The sequence below is a fragment of the Trichechus manatus genome, unplaced genomic scaffold (genome assembly GCF_000243295.1).
Source record: "Trichechus manatus latirostris isolate Lorelei unplaced genomic scaffold, TriManLat1.0 scaffold00058, whole genome shotgun sequence".
NCBI classification, from domain to species: domain Eukaryota; kingdom Metazoa; phylum Chordata; class Mammalia; order Sirenia; family Trichechidae; genus Trichechus; species Trichechus manatus.
In genome coordinates this window covers 508,581-524,667 of record NW_004443994.1, presented here as the reverse complement: position 1 = coordinate 524,667, position 16,087 = coordinate 508,581, and the positions used below count along the sequence as shown (strand labels likewise).

The following is a 16,087-nucleotide window of genomic DNA, read 5'->3' as shown; positions in this document are numbered from 1 at the left end:
TTCACCAAAGAGATCATTCAAATAGCTACCAAACACATGAAAAGATGCTCAGCATCACTAGCCATCAGAGAGATGCATATCAAAACCACAATGACATACCATTTCACTCCTACTAGTATGGCTGAGATTAAAAAAAAAAAAGGTAGAAAATAACAAATATTGGCAAAGATGCAGGGAAGCTGGAACCCTTAACCATTGCTGGTGGGAATGCAAAACGTTACAGCCGTTGTGGAAACAGTGTGGTGGTTCCACAAAAAAATAAAAATAGAACTACCATAAACCCAAAACCAAATCCATTGCCATCAAGCTTATTCCAACTCATAGCACCTCTATACGACAGCATAGAACTGTCCCATAGGGTTTCCAAGGCTGTAATCTTTACGGAAGCAGAATGCCAGATCTTTCTCCCATGGAGCGGCTGGTTGGTTCAAACTGCTGAACTTTTGGTTAGCAGCCGAGCACTTTAACCACAGCACCACCAGGACTCCTATAGAACTACCATATGACCCATGATTCCACTCCTAGGTATATACCAAAAAGATGTGAAAGCAGAGACTCAAACAAAGACTTGTACACTAATGTTCACTGCAGCACTCTTCATAACAGCCAAAAGGTGGAAATAACCTAAATGCCCATCAACAGATGAATGGATAAAATGTGGTACATACATACAATGGAATGCTACTCAGACAGCAGGAGAAACGAAGTCTTGATACATGCTACAATATGGATGGAGCTGTAAGACATTATTATGCTGAGTGAGATAAGTCAATCACAAAAGAACAAATATTGTATGACCTCACTTATATAAAAACACAAGAAAAGATAAATGTACAAAGTTTACTAGTGGTTACCAGGGACAACAGGGAGGAGGAAAGGGGGGATTAATGGTGATGGAAATACCACGTTGATTGAGGGTAGGCTTGCACAGCCAATCATTGTAATTGCTGTCAATAAGCTGTACACCTGTAAAAAGGTGAACTGGCAAAAGTTGTGTGACAGACATATCTACAACGACGAGCCAAAAAAAAAGAAAGTAGCTGCTGAGGCTGCTTATGTACAACCAAAAACCTCATGGGATTTGGTTTCTTGGTTTACGGTTATGGTTTCATGGGACATCCCAGTTAATTGGCCTAATAACATGTTTAGTGCTTCTGTTCTACCTCCTAGTTCCATGCATAGTGCCAGGGGTCTTAAAAGCTTACAAGAGGCCATCAAGGCACAACAACTGGTCTCTATTCACCTGGAAAAATAGAGGAAGGAGGAGTCAGGAATAAGAGGAGGATGTGGAATGTGTGGCTAATTGCCTTCACGAACAACTACTTCCTTTGCCATGAGGCCAGGAGAAATGGATGGTGCCCAGCTACCATTACTGAATATTTCGATAAAAGATTCCATAGAAGAATCCTGATCAAAAGGGGAGAAATAAAGAACTTCAAATTCTCATGTATTCCAGACTTTCTGGAGCCATTAGACCTCCTGAAGCCATAAAGGCTAAATGAACTCCTGAAACTACTGCCCTGAGATAATCTTTTAACTTAAACCAAAAATGTCCCCTGAAATCTTCTTAAAACCAAATACTGGTTTGGCTTAACTAGTAAAAAAAGGTCTGCCTTGAGCATTATGCTCTTTTAGGAACTATCTATATGGGATCAAATTGACAACAGAAACTTAAAAGATTAGATAGGAACCTTAAGGGCAGTGAATTTATGTTAATGGGGAAGGAACAACTCAGGAAAGGTGAGTATGGTTATGCAACTTGAAGAATGTAATCAAGTCACTAAATAGTACATGTAGAAACTGTCTAACTGGTGTATGTTTTGCTGTGTACATTTCTCAACACTAACTAAATAAATAAAATTATATATGCATAAATGCATATATATATGTATATATATACATATATATAAAATGGTTAAAAGAATAAGTAACATACTCAGAACATTTAAAAGGAACCTTGTCAACTAGCTAGGCAAAGCCTAAAGGGAAGATGAAACAGAAAGAGGGCTGAATAGCCCTTGGGAAGCATTATACTTAGAGATTTCTGCTCCAGAGATTTAACATCTCTATTTAGCATCGGTCCCCCTGGGGACATTTACATCTTGTACATATTTATTTTGGACTCTTTTACTCCTAAAGAGTTCATAAAAAAAGGGTTCATAAAGACTTTCAGGTCCTTCTAGTGCAAGTTCCCACTGTCTTGTTTCAAGAAAAGTAAATGGCCTGTTGGTATTCGTTGGTCCCACTGATGATACTGTTGTGAATAAATGATTTTTAAAATAATTTATTTCTCTTTTTAAAAAGGTATTAATCTACTACAGATCCAGGAGAATGACTCAAATTATTAAAAAAAAAAAAAAGCCTGACAATTTGAAATGCTGGCAACAAGGCAGAGCAAATGGAACTCTCATATACTGTTAGTGAGACTGCAAAATGATCCAGCCGCTTGGGGAAACAGTTTGGCAGTTTCTTATACAGAGTTACCATATGAACCAGCAATCCTACTTCTAGGTTCTTACCCAAGAGAAATGAAGATATATGTCCACACAAAACCTGTATCCAAATGTTTTGGCAGCTTAATTCATAATCGCCAAAAGCTAGAAACAACCCAAATATCCAACAACTGGTGAATGGGTAGAAACTGTGGTGCATCCATATAATGGAATACTATTCAGCACGGAACTAACTACTGATATGTACATCAACATGGATGAATCTCAAAAGCATAATGCTAAGTGAAGAAGCCAGACTCAAAAGAAGATCTATGATTCAATTTAAATGACATTCTGGAAAAGAAAAACTATAGGGACAGACATCAGATTCATGGCTGCTGGGGGTGGGAGTAGGGGAAGGGAACTGACTACAAAGGGACACAAAGGAACTTTGCGGGGTGACAAAAATATTTTATATCTTGATTGTGGTGGTGGTTACATGATTGTACATGTTTGTATAAATTCACAGAACTGTATGCTTAAAAAGAGTGAACTGTAATGTATATAAATTATACTCCAATAAGCAAATACAAAAAGCAAGCAACTTACCAATTATATTTTATATTTTCATGTTTTAATTTGTAAGAAATAACAATATATAATGAGAAAAACCAATGACTTATCTACTTTATGGAAAAACTTCTATTTTTTACATGGCCAGATGCTGTATTAGCTTTCCTTATGAATGCAGCTACACAATTCAGAGCATGAAATTATTTTTTATTCACAAGGTTAAGGCATGATTGTCATAGAAATCTAAAGTAAAAAAAAGGCATTATTTTCTTCTGCAAACATCTATCTTAAGTTTTGTTTAGAAGTAAAAATTTGGCATAGAAAAGATAAAGATGATTTAATAGCTCTTGATACTTCCTATTTATTACACTTTGTCACCATTGCCTTGGTACTAAAAGATGAAATGCGGTAGGTACAGTGAAAACAGCACAGACTTGGAGTCAGAAGCCCCGAGTCCCAGCCATCCTATGCATTAGCTGAGAGATTTTACCTGTGTTGTTTAACCTTTCTAAAGGTCAGCTCTGTCATCCCAAAATGCAGTGAGACCACTCATACAGCTTTAACTATTGCCTATGTCAACAACTAACAGATTTTTATCTGTAAGTAAGACCTCTTCTGAGCTCAAGGTCTGCATATATAACTGCCTGATAGAAAAAGTTATCACATAGGAACCTCAAATTAACACGCATGAAATCAAATTTATGATCATCTTCCCCCTCCCTTCACCCTGCCAAGTTTGCTCCTCTTCTATTTCTGCCTGTCTCAGCAAATGGCATTACCATCCAGCCAGAAACCTGGAGTCATCCTTGGCTTCTATCCCTCCGACCCACATTTAGACCCCAAGTTCTGTTTGTTCTACTTTGTAAACATCTCTTAATTCTATCTATTTCTATGACCACTGTTCCCAACCTACAAGTCTTCATCATCTCTTGCCTGGGTTACTGCAGAACCTTCCTATTGACTTTCCTTCACTCATGCTTCTTGCGCTCTAATTCATTCTCTACACTGCAGTTAGAATATGTTTTCAACACAAATCTACGCAGTCTCTCTCCTGCTTTAAACTCCTTAGATGACTTTGCATGAATCAGGGCCCTAGTTCCCTCTTCAGCCTCATTTTGCATTTCTCTCCCCCCAGCCTCTGCTTCAGTCTAACTGACCTTCTCTCAGTTCCCTGAACATGCCATCTTCGTCCCTCCTTTTAAACTGTTTTTCTGCATTACCCTTGTCACATTTTGTAAACTGTTTACTTAAGTCTATCTTCCCAGCTAGATTAAGACAGGTACCATATTTACCTTATTCACTACTGTTTTCCTAATGTTTAGTAAAATACATGCCACATTGTTGGCAAGCAATAAAAACTTGATAACTGGCTAAATTTTGAGTTAAAGGGATGATTATGATTGTAAATGAAGTAATGCAAGAACACACTTGTTAAAAAACTATAATTCTCTATTATTAGTATAAGTCAAACATTATTAGTATTAGGTTGAACCATATTAAAATGTATTTTTTAAAAATCAAAATAGCTAAATATCAGCAATTTAAAATTATTCAACCAAATAGTGTTTGTTCCAGTTAATGCTTTTTGGGAACTGCTTTACTCAGTCAAGCAACATGTAAATTTTTGAGAATCCATGTTCCAGCCCTTTGCATACTTGAGAAGAGAGCTGCTGTCAAGCTACGGAGAATCCAGTTCTGGAAGGAAGATGAGCACACATGCAGAGGCAGTAGTAGTTATAAGCCATGCGTGGAGTGTGGAATCTGGCAGACCTGGGTCTGAATCCGAACACTATCATTTAATAGTTGTGTGACCCAGGACAAAACATTTATTTCTTTGAACATCACTTTCTTCACCAGCAATTATACGATTTTATCTATACCATAGAATCATTGTGAAGATTAAAGGACGTTTGTAAAGTTCTTTACTCAATGTTTAGCATACACTAACCATTTAATAAATGGTAGCCATTATTATTGAAAGTAATAGCAATAATTATAGAGTAATAACAACATCAACAAAAAGGAGCAAGCACTCTGCCTGTAAAGGAATATAATAGGAGAGACTTTGTGCTAGGGTAGTTACAAGAGATAAGACTTGATAAAGGTGATAACCAGATCAGAGAGCCTTGAAAGTTAGGCAGAGAAGTCCAGATCTGATGTGGAAGACAATGAGAAGTCATTGTAGCTTCTTGAGCAGGTCTTGGTGAAAGTAGTATTTTAGGATTATGAAAGATATTATTACGCAGGATTGCCTGGCATAAAAAAGAATACCAGAGACAGGGAGATAAGTTAGAAAGCTGTTTCAAAGATCTAAGTGACAGAAGATGATGAATTGGCCAATTGTAGGAAAAAAAGGAACAGAAAAGACCAACCTATAAATGCTAAGGTGCAATTAATTTTAATCTTTCCAAAAAGGCACATGGACAGATGTGCATTTAAAAAAGATCACCTGGCTATAGTATAGATTTAACAGGGAAAGAAAGATCAAGACTAGGTAAAAGAGCCTGATTCAGAATAGGAATGGAAAAGAGAGATGGATTTTGAGGAATACATAAAAATCAAAATCAGTAGCACTCGGTGACTAATTAAGATACAGGTAGTAAAGAAAAGAGGTGTCCAAGATGACTCTGAAGTTTCTTGCTTGAGTCTCTTGACAGATAAAAATGGGTAAACTTTCCAAAAGAGAATAATGGAGACAAAGACAGAGTCTGAAGCAAGGTCAGCTAAGAGAATAAGGGAATAAGAAGTGCCAGCAGAGAATAATTCAGACAGGGAGGAGAAGAAAATATTAGTAAGACAACATGGTAACGGAAAGAAGACAGTTTTAAAACATCATCATAACACTGCTCTCTGAAAGACACAGAACTAAGTGCTTCACATATGTATCTTATTTAATCCACATGAGTAATTACTTTTTATTATCTTCATTTTACAAATGGAGAAACTGAAGTTCCAAGATCTGAAGTAATGTGGCTGAGATCACAGAGCTTTCAGGTGTCGAGGTAGATTTAACTGCACATCTACCTGCCTCTAAGTTTGTTCCTTAGCTGTCTACAGCGTCAATGCTGTAGAAACAGCTAGCAGTACAAGGGCAAAGAAAAGGCCACTCTTGAATGTTGTCTATAAAGATTAAAATAATAATTAAAAAATGTTTCCACAGTGCTGTGACATTTTTGTTGAAACTTGTAGAAAATGGTGCAAATTTCAACTGGTTCAGCACAGAATTACAAGATAAAAGGGACAATCTCACATCAATCTATATACTAACAAACTCTATTTAGGCCTAAAATATTGTCACACTATTAACCTCTAGGCTATTTCAGACCAAGTGAAGCATTTAGGAATTTGTTTCTTGTGCTAACATGTCTGCTTCTTCACTAATTCACCTCAATCGTTCTGAAAATGACAACAGAGCTGATGTGGAGAAACCAAAATGATAGCAATGAAAACCCATTCTCATTCCTGGGACAGGCACAAAGGTACACACCTGACATGTGCCTAAATAAAACTGACTGTTACATCAAAAATAATTTTTAAATATCTTTCTAAGATAGATGCTCACATGTGAGCTTGAATTAGCTAGATCAGAAAAATCTGAATAGAAAATGATCAAAACTATAGCATGAAAACTATTTTCTTTTAGCTGATCATTACTCATTATGAAGGAAAATGTTACTTGAAAGAGTTTTTTGAAAAGAGATGCTCTAATGTTTTTCTTTTTGAAGTGTGAAGAAAATTAGAAGTAATGGATGCTACTGATAACTCAGTAATACAAATTTAAAAGGGAGGGAAATCTATAATCTTTTCACTAATTATAAAACAATGAACTAATAACTATACAGAAAAAAGTTGGGGTTTCAGTGAACTCATTGAGGGCAAGAACTGCAACTTCTTTAATTTTATATCCCCTGTACTCTAGCATAAACTCTAACATATAGTAGGGAATCAATAAATATTTGAATGGAAATTTCCCTTATGATTTACTATTTACATTTTGAAAAATGTCCACCCTATACAATTATAAACTGAAAAATTTCTAAAGTTATGACATTAATTTATCATAGCTACATTATTTTTAAGGTTTCATTTTCTACAAATTAAAAGGAAAACAAAAAGCAGTAACTGAACACAGGGAAAACGGAAAGGAAGAACGACTAGAAAATTGTGCTAAAAAAAAAAAATCAAAGAATAGACAATAATGAGATACCACTACACACCTATTCCAAACCAAATGAAACCCACTGCCATGGAGTCGATTCTGACTCGTAGCGACCCCACAGGGTTTCTAAGGCTGTAAATCTTTACGGAGGCAGACTGCCACATCTTTCTCCTTCAGAGCCACAGGTGGTTTCGAACAGATGACCTTTCAGTTAGCAGACCAGTGCATTAACTACTGTGCCATCAGGGCTCCTTACATACCTGTTAGCATGATTAAAATTCAAACACTGACAACATCAAATGCTGTTGAGGGTGTGGAGCAATAGGAACTCTAATGCATTGTTGGTGGCAATGCAAAATGGTACAGGCACTTCGGAAGACAGTCTGGTAGTTCCTTACAAAGCTAAACACAGTTTACTGTATAATCCAGCAATCATGTTGGATTTATTCAAATGAATTGAAAACTTATATTCACACAAAAATCTGTACATCAATGTTCACTGCAGCTTTATCCATAATTGCCAAAAATCAGAAGCACCCAAATGTACTTCAATAGGTGAATAAATAAACTATGGTGTATCTATACTATGGAATATTATTCAGCAATTTAAAAAAAGTACTATCAAGCCATGAAAGACATGGAGGACCCTTAAATGCATATTGCTAAGTGAAAGATCAGACTGAAAAGGCTATAAACTGTATGATTCCAATTATATAACATTCTAGAAAAGGTAAAACTACTTGTTTTTGTTGTGTGCGGTTGGGTCAATTCCGAGTCCAATCCTACAGGACAGAGTAGAACTGCCCCAAAGGGTTTCTAAGGCTGTAATCTGTACAGAAGCTGACTGCCACATCTTAAGAGATGATAAAAATATGAGTGGTTGCCAAGGGTTCAGGGGGAGGGAAGAAAGGGTGAATAGGTAGAGAAATAGGGCATTATTAGGGCAGTGAAACTATTCTGAATGATACTATAACGGTGCGTACGTGACATGACACACTTGTCAAAACCCACAGACCTGCACAACACAAAGACTGAATTCTATTGTAAACTATGGGTTTTAGTTAATGAAACTATGTTGTGTGCGTGTGTGTGTGGGGGGGTGGTAACATGGGAACTTACAGTACTTTGTGTGAAATTTTTCTGTAAACCTAAAAGTGCTCCAAAAACTAAAGTCTAATATTCAAAAAATAGGATCAAGAGAAAAAGGAACAAGATAGGGTAAGAATGCAAACGTAAAAAGAAGACATTTTTGTTATTATTCTAAAGTTCAGAATTAAACCAAATAAATAAAACCAAAATATGGCTTGACAGACATAGGCCAGCCAACAAAATGTGTACTGTTTACTGACCAGTCTAAACTATAAAGGATTTTTCATTTTTAATTTCTCTGTTTTATTTCCTGGGCTTATTGGGTTTTACTGGGCTACACTCTTTTTCATGTCTCTGTTAAAGTAATTAAAGAGCTATATGATTAAATAGTTCTTTTACCAAGTTTGACCATTTTCTCCTGACAGCAAATATTTTAATGAGTTCCGTAAAGTACTAGGCCTAGCAAGAATAATTTTTGAAGAATAAAACCAAAAACTGGTTGCTGTCGAGTCGATTTTGACTCATAGTGACCCTATCAGGACAGAGTAGAACTGCCCCATAGGGTTTCCAAGGCTGTAAATAGCAAGAACATTTTTGAAAAATAACGTATTTTAAAAACTGGTATAGTGGTATTTTTTTCTTCCTCCTTATTCATTCATGGTGAGTAGAACTGTCAAACTAAAAGATTTTAAAAGATACATCCATAACAGTTCTTGATTATATATATCAAAAAACATTTCCTCTAAATACCCTTTTTAAAATCTTGTAAGGCCCGTTAAAATTTTCACAATACTTTTCCCTTCCAATCTAACATGAGACTATGAAAATATTCAACCCCTTAAGCTTTCATGTCAATGTTGAACAAATGAGATTAATCTTTTCAAAAAGCTTTATACTTTTTCAACAGCAAGAACCCCAGCATATACCAGAACTTCGTTCTAAGTACAAGACTTTTGCCAAAAGCAAAAGCACTCAATATTATTTTAATAATGAAAATCTCAAGTATTAGAAACCAAGCTGTGTGTGGAAAAAATAAATCATTCAGGTGAAAGGGTAACAAACATTCAATCCCAGGAAAATGCAACCCTAAGGGGAAATATGCATATGAATGAAGTTTATGAAATTGGTTCAATGCGTCTGCAAAGAAAAAAATAATTATTTTAAAGCTGCCTATAAAATGTTTTCAATAATGAAATATAAATTATTTACAACTATCATGTTATTGAAAAATCTTGAGTACTGTGGAAGGAACTAGAAATAGGAATATATCAGTTTATGCATGTAATTTTAAAGAGAATCCTTTTTAATTATATGATTTTCAAAAAAGTTAACATTTATTCTCAATCTGTTTGAATCATTAACATCATATTCTACTCCTTTCAAATTTAAGAAGTTGAGAGTGGGATATCAATTCTTCAAATTTCATACAGAATGCCCTTTAAAGTTGATAAATATATGAGCGTGTATTACTTTGAAATCATGACTGCTAATGAAAAGACTGAGCAAACATGTATAAGCTTATATAAAAAAAAAATTATTTTTAATGTTTTTGAAGCTACTGCAGAATCTTATTAAGGAAAAGATTTGGATTTGAGGTCTTACTATAATGGTATTATGTGCACTATAAAGAACTTTCAAATGGATCCAAGAGCTGCATATGTTTAGAATATTCCTGTTGACCAATTTTCTGATTAGTACTTAATGTGACACAGACTGAAGAGGGGCCACACAATGCTTGGATACTGTAAGTTGGCCTACAGTTTTATGAATCTTTCTTGAGAGAATTATGGTAGAAATACCCTGACCCTAATCCTTTCAAAAGACATGGGAAGTTACAGTTATCTATCTCCAATTACAGACAAATTCAAACATAGAGGAAAACTGTTATTTTTTTCAAAAGTCTCTTCTTAATACATCACAATTTTAAAACAAAAACAAGGTAGCCCCAGGGAAAGGATACACTTTACTATGACATGGTTGAAAAGCAGATTCATCGGGGCACAGTAACTGACTGATGGCTTCTTTATCTTCTCAGTTCTCAGTCAATGACATAAATCATAATCTCACTGACCTTTTGGTTAAAGCTTAGAACTCTCCTGAAATAGTGTCATTCTGGTTGTGCAAGAAGGATACATATAATAATGACAATTTTAAAGAACAATACCTAAATTTAACCTACCTCGAATTTCTAATAAAGATGAGAATTGTCAATTTATGAACACTAGAGGGCAGTAAAACACTAGAAGGTATATTTAAATTACATATCTAAAAGTGACAAAGGCAAGTCAGTACATTCTTTTTTTAGGGAAATCAAAATCATAGTAATTTAATCAATGTATTCCTTTTTAGGCTGTTAAAGTAAAAAGTATTCTTTTTAGTGTGTCATTTTAGGTGTAACTTACTTTGCAAAATCCAAATAAGAAACATGTCCATGATAAAACCCTGGTTTCATCTCTTTCCAGGAAGTTATATTCTTTACAAAGCGCATCTAAAAAAAAGAGAACACACTCATTACTTAAGTACAAGTCAAAGAAAATGAAATCTGATGATAGCAAAATGTTTTCCATTTAGTTATTTGAAACCAATCACACCATTTTGACAATTACAGAGCTTGAAAACACAGGTTTAGACTAAGGATAGCACAATCTGTAACTTAATTCATCAGAGAGAGCTACTACTCATCACATTCAGAACACAGTGAAAGACAATTCTGAAAACACAATCACACAATACAAATGTTCAGGTTAGTACATTTAAATCTATAGGTGGGTACATTTACACAGGGGTGATGGGTGTCTATCCCCTATCAATACTCATGCTGAAGCCAGCAGCACTGCAGCATAGAGACATTCTCTGCATATTAACACTGCTTTCTTCTCGGGGGCTTGTTAATAATAAAAATTTGTTTAAGCCTAAAGACTCAACAACCACAAAACCAAAAAGTAACTAACTTCTAAACAAAAATGATTAAGGAAAACATGAAGAAGACTTCAAAGCATTGAGAGCAGATATCATGAGCAGTTATTAAAAAAAAAAAAAAAAGAACAATTACATTAGAAATATGATTTAAGGTCAAATAAAAAAATGGAAAACATTATTTATTTTAATTTACTGAAGTGAAAATTATACAAAAGGTTAGTTAGTATAGAAAACTTAAAAATGTAAATAGAATTAAAATTTTAAGAATTAACATAGAGAACTTGATAAATCTAAGTAGCATCAGCTGCAAGGCTGACACACAATTTCTCAAAGGAAAATAAACGAATCTCTGCATGACAAACAGCAAATGGTTAAAATCTCTTCTAGATACCAGATATAGTATATGTGTGTGGTAGGTGGGTAGCAACACCCTATATTGCACTGAAAGCATCTGCAAGCTGTGACCTCAGCCTCTAAAGCACAGAATTGTCAATTGCCTAATTCTGACAATTTATCAAGCTTTCGCTTACATTTTCGAATAGAGCTGGCCACATGGTAATATTTTGGAGCACATCCTATGGGATTAGAGTCAATAAGTTCATAGCAGCAATGAATGGTGATGGCTGCCTCCTGGATAAGACTATTGACAGGGCAGGGTAGGAAAACAGTGAAGAAGCAGCCACATTGCAGAGAATATGAACTCGGGAAAAATGAAAGGTCCTGGGAATAGAATTTATGTTTTTAGGGGAAGCATTAATGAATCATATACTAAGAGAAATAGAGGTTTTAGAAGGGAAACAAAATATTAGACTTATCTTCATATTCTCTCCATATACACACCCATCATTAAAATAAAATCTGAAGACTGGATGTAGATTAAAAAAATTATATTACATTAGAAAATATACACTCTCATTTTAGTAGTTATTTTCAATTTTTTCCCTACCATAACAAAGAGCCAAATAAATATGATTTGAGGTTCTCATGTTTTTTTCCCATTTGTTCAAGAAAGGTACCAAATGGAATGAAAACATCAAATGGCAAATGAAAATGAAACAGAAAATAAAAATCAGATAATCCAAAACCTGAATTGTTAAAAAATTTTAAGTGTTGAATATGAAAGATTTTTATAACTGCCACTTATAAACCTTTGGTCTGTGAAAATCAGTTCCAGTATTTCAATCAAAAATGAGGGGGAAACAGAAGGCAAACAGAATAAGGAATTGGTTGTGGTTGTTAAAGGAAGCTTAAGACATATTTAACAATTCAGCTCGATTTTCCAGAAGCTGAGATTTAATATGAATGTGGTGGTGCAGGAGAGAAATAAAGGAGGGAGATACTAGATTAAAGTCTGAGAAAATAATGTTAAGCCAAATGTTTGGAAACATCGTAACACAAACTTGGAGCACACTGTGGTGAAAGACTAAGGAGAAAAAAGAATCAAATAATACAAACTTCAAATATCAGTTTTCCTCCACCTTCACTAAGGAGGGCAGACATTAAACTAAACCCTCCTAAGGATGAATGACGTTTGTATGACAGTAATATCTGAAGCACAGCAGAACCAAAGCATTCCAAGAAACATAGTTTAAAAACTAATAAAACGAGAAAAAGGTGTGTGCCTCCAGCTGGACTCTGTAAGTCTGGTGAAAGCTGGTATCTGTGAAAAGGGAGTTTGGATATCCTGTACTCTTTATTTCATAGATAAGGAAACTGACGTCCAGGAACCACATACCTTGGATTCTAGTCCAATCATCTTCTATGCCACTAGCTAATTACCCTAATTTATTATTATTTAACTTAAACAAGGGAGAAAACCAGAAGGGTTTGAAAGGAAAAACAGCAGACATTATTATCTTTAGTATCATTATTCTGATCAACAAATTTAGACATCGTGATTTTTAAATGTTATTCACTGCTAAGGTAACCTCTCAGTTCTAGTCATTACTCAAAACTCCTCCATCTCCAAGATTCCAAACTCTGTTGATAAACATCTCTCAATTGTTTATTTCCACATGAATTTGCTCACTTTCATCATAATCTCATCTTCCAATCCACCCTACTCACCACTCTCTTACTGGACAACCATTTCAACAATGACCCTTGACTTATCCCCTTGTCTTTTTATTATTTTGGATAACCCCAGGAGTTGCTGGGTGCTGAGCAAAATCAAGAGGCCAAGTCTAAATGTCTCTGTAGGATTTTGAACTTACTTCCTAAATTCATGCTTCCTGAGGTAAAATCAGATGGGCCATTATTGCTTTAAAAAATTAGTTAAACACACAGTCTTTTTCTAAATCTCCAACTAAGAGAATACCAAAGGCTGCATACTTCTTATTTTTTCTTTCATTTCATCAACATTTAACAAGTCAATATGTTTAAAATCTCATTAATAAAGCTGTGGCTGATTTACAATTTGCGAAAAATCAAAAGATGCTGAGCTGGAGTTTACCTTCCCTTTATGGGGCAGAAAAAAGTGCTAAGCAAACAAATATCAACAAGGTTAAAAGTGGCAGTTCAGACTAGGCTGGAAGACAGCCAGAGCATTTAGAAGTGTTATTTACATACAACTGAAATTCCATACCATCTTTATCTCTTCTTCAAAACTGATCTCCAAGAACCCAAACAACCTCTTCCACCCCCTTTGAAGAATATTTTTGGAAAGTTTTCTTTTCAGAGTATTAATTTAAGCACTTGTCTTTTTAGCCAAGGCCTTCATCAAGACCAGCCCCAGCTGCTGCTCTATCATTTTATGCCTTCTCACCTCTCCTGCACTACTTGCTTTATTTTTCAGTTTATTTTCTTGTGGTTTTCCTCTAGGGTGGGGCATTCTGCCCAAGACCTCAAAATAAGACTCTGGAGTACACAGTAAGAGGAGGAAATAGAGATTTGGTGAGCAAGCGTCTACTCAGTTCACTTTATGGATTCTTACTAACTATACTTGGCACTAATGAAAGGTAAAGCAACAGGCAAAAAGGAGCAAAATTTAGTAGTATCAAATGAAGTCAAGGAGGCTAAAAACTCTGGCTTGGGGAGAAGAAAACAGTAGTGACCTTATTCAGAGAAATTTTATACTGTGATTGAAATACGCTATCAAGAAGGATGCTTCAGAAGTAGTAGTTAGATACAGTACATGAAAAAAAGTGTTTTTATGGCTAGCCTGGAGCAGATCCTAAACTGTGATTTTTGTCAGATTTTATAACTCAAGCAGAGTCAGGCTAGCAAGTAATCAGAAGAGACCTTTAGGGAAAACACAAGCAATGTAGGTAGTACTGTTGTGATTTATTTCCTGCTTTTATCAGACCTGAACCAGTGCTGTAAGAAAAGGCTAAGGAAGCACCATTTCACTAACAGCATGTAAATCTACATTCTAAATAAGATTTACCTCAAAGAATTTGTTTTCACTATTTAAAAGAGTAGGAATGTCATCCTGGCCAAATCCCAACTTAGTAATTACTATCTACAAATGAATACTACTATTAACTTGAGTTATATATACCAAACTCCTACTCATGCATTTACTTAAAACAAACATCCCTTGTATGGTTGTGGGTACGTTTATAAGACTAAACAGGAGAGAAGTTTTCTATGCAAAAAGGAAAACTGAGTAATAACTAGACACAATTATAAGAAAGAATCAGCAGCAATAGAACATAATAGCTTCATTAAAGTTCAGAATTGTGTTGTTTTGGCTCCAAATCACCTCAGGGATATTGATAGATGATGCTCCTATCAATCAGGGTGGTTCACTCTGCAATTATCAACATAAGCGTTACGCGTATCTAAGAACTACCATTTGTTCGTATATTCATTCATTCAACAATTTATGGAGTTATCTACTATGTCTCAGCCAGCTAACCAGTTGCTGTCAGGTCAATTCCCACTCACGGCAACCCCATGTGTGTCAGAGTAGAACTGTGCCCCGTAGGGTTTTCAATGGCTGATTTTTTGGAAGTAGATCGCCAGGCTTCCCAGGTCACCACAGGAGATACATTGGTGAACAAGACAGATGAGGTTCCACCTTTATATATAATGGTGAAAAGATAGGCAGTAAACAAATTAACCAATCAGACTATTTCATAAGCTGATAAGTACTAAGAAGGATACAGAAATACTGCCAAGTAATTTAGAGAATGTCTTTAACATACAGAATGGCTAGGTAAGGTATTTCTAAGAGGATGACGTTTAAGCTGAATCCTTCAATGGATAACATGAAAGCAGTCGTGGAAGAAGTGCATTCTATGAGGAAATGGTAAGTGAAGAGGTCTTAAAGTGGCAAAGGCTGGGTACAAAGAACCAAAAGGCCAGTGTGGCTACTGAAAAAGAGGCTGGAACTGTGGATAAGGGCTAGATTAAAGGCCTGCTGGCCTAGGCAAGAGGTCTGGATTTTTGTTCAGTGGGAGGAATATGAATTTGAGGATAACTGTCCCACTATCCTAAAGAGATTATAATATGCAGCTTCCCACACACCCACTGAGAATCATGGTCTAGATCTTTGCTAATCAAACAAAGCAATTAACAGCTTTGGCATCAAGTGGAAGTTTTTTTTTAGAAATTCAGACTATCAGGCCCCATCTTGGTCCTTCTGAATCAGAATTTGCATTTTAACAAGTTATTAGTATACATATTAAAGACTGAGACACACTCATCCAAAGTGTTGCTCTGAAAAGTCAGTATATGCAACTAATAGCAAACAGTGGGCTCTAATGCAAATAACCAGAGGTTGGCTTGGCAGTGAATTAAAAGGAAAAAAAAAATACCACTGTTGTCTTACAGAGTAGGCAAATTCTGGATATTATTAAAGGGGTTAAATTTAATCAGAGACCTAAATATATGAGAAGAGTAAAGAGTTAAGAAATTAACAAACATCTTAAAAGATGCTGTGAATTACACCTATTTGACATACACCAGTTTC

General features: G+C 35.3%; 1 protein-coding gene across 2 annotated transcripts in view; it reads right to left on the bottom strand.

Annotated features, from left to right (window-relative positions):
• HS2ST1 (heparan sulfate 2-O-sulfotransferase 1) overlaps nucleotides 1-16,087 on the bottom strand; it is a 182,650-nt gene that overhangs the window by 21,283 nt on the left and 145,280 nt on the right. For both annotated transcript variants that reach the window (XM_004378710.3, XM_023733354.1), the window contains exon 3: nucleotides 10,656-10,741. In XM_004378710.3, the coding sequence (XP_004378767.1) occupies nucleotides 10,656-10,741 (86 nt within the window). The remainder of the gene's footprint in view (nucleotides 1-10,655; nucleotides 10,742-16,087) is intronic.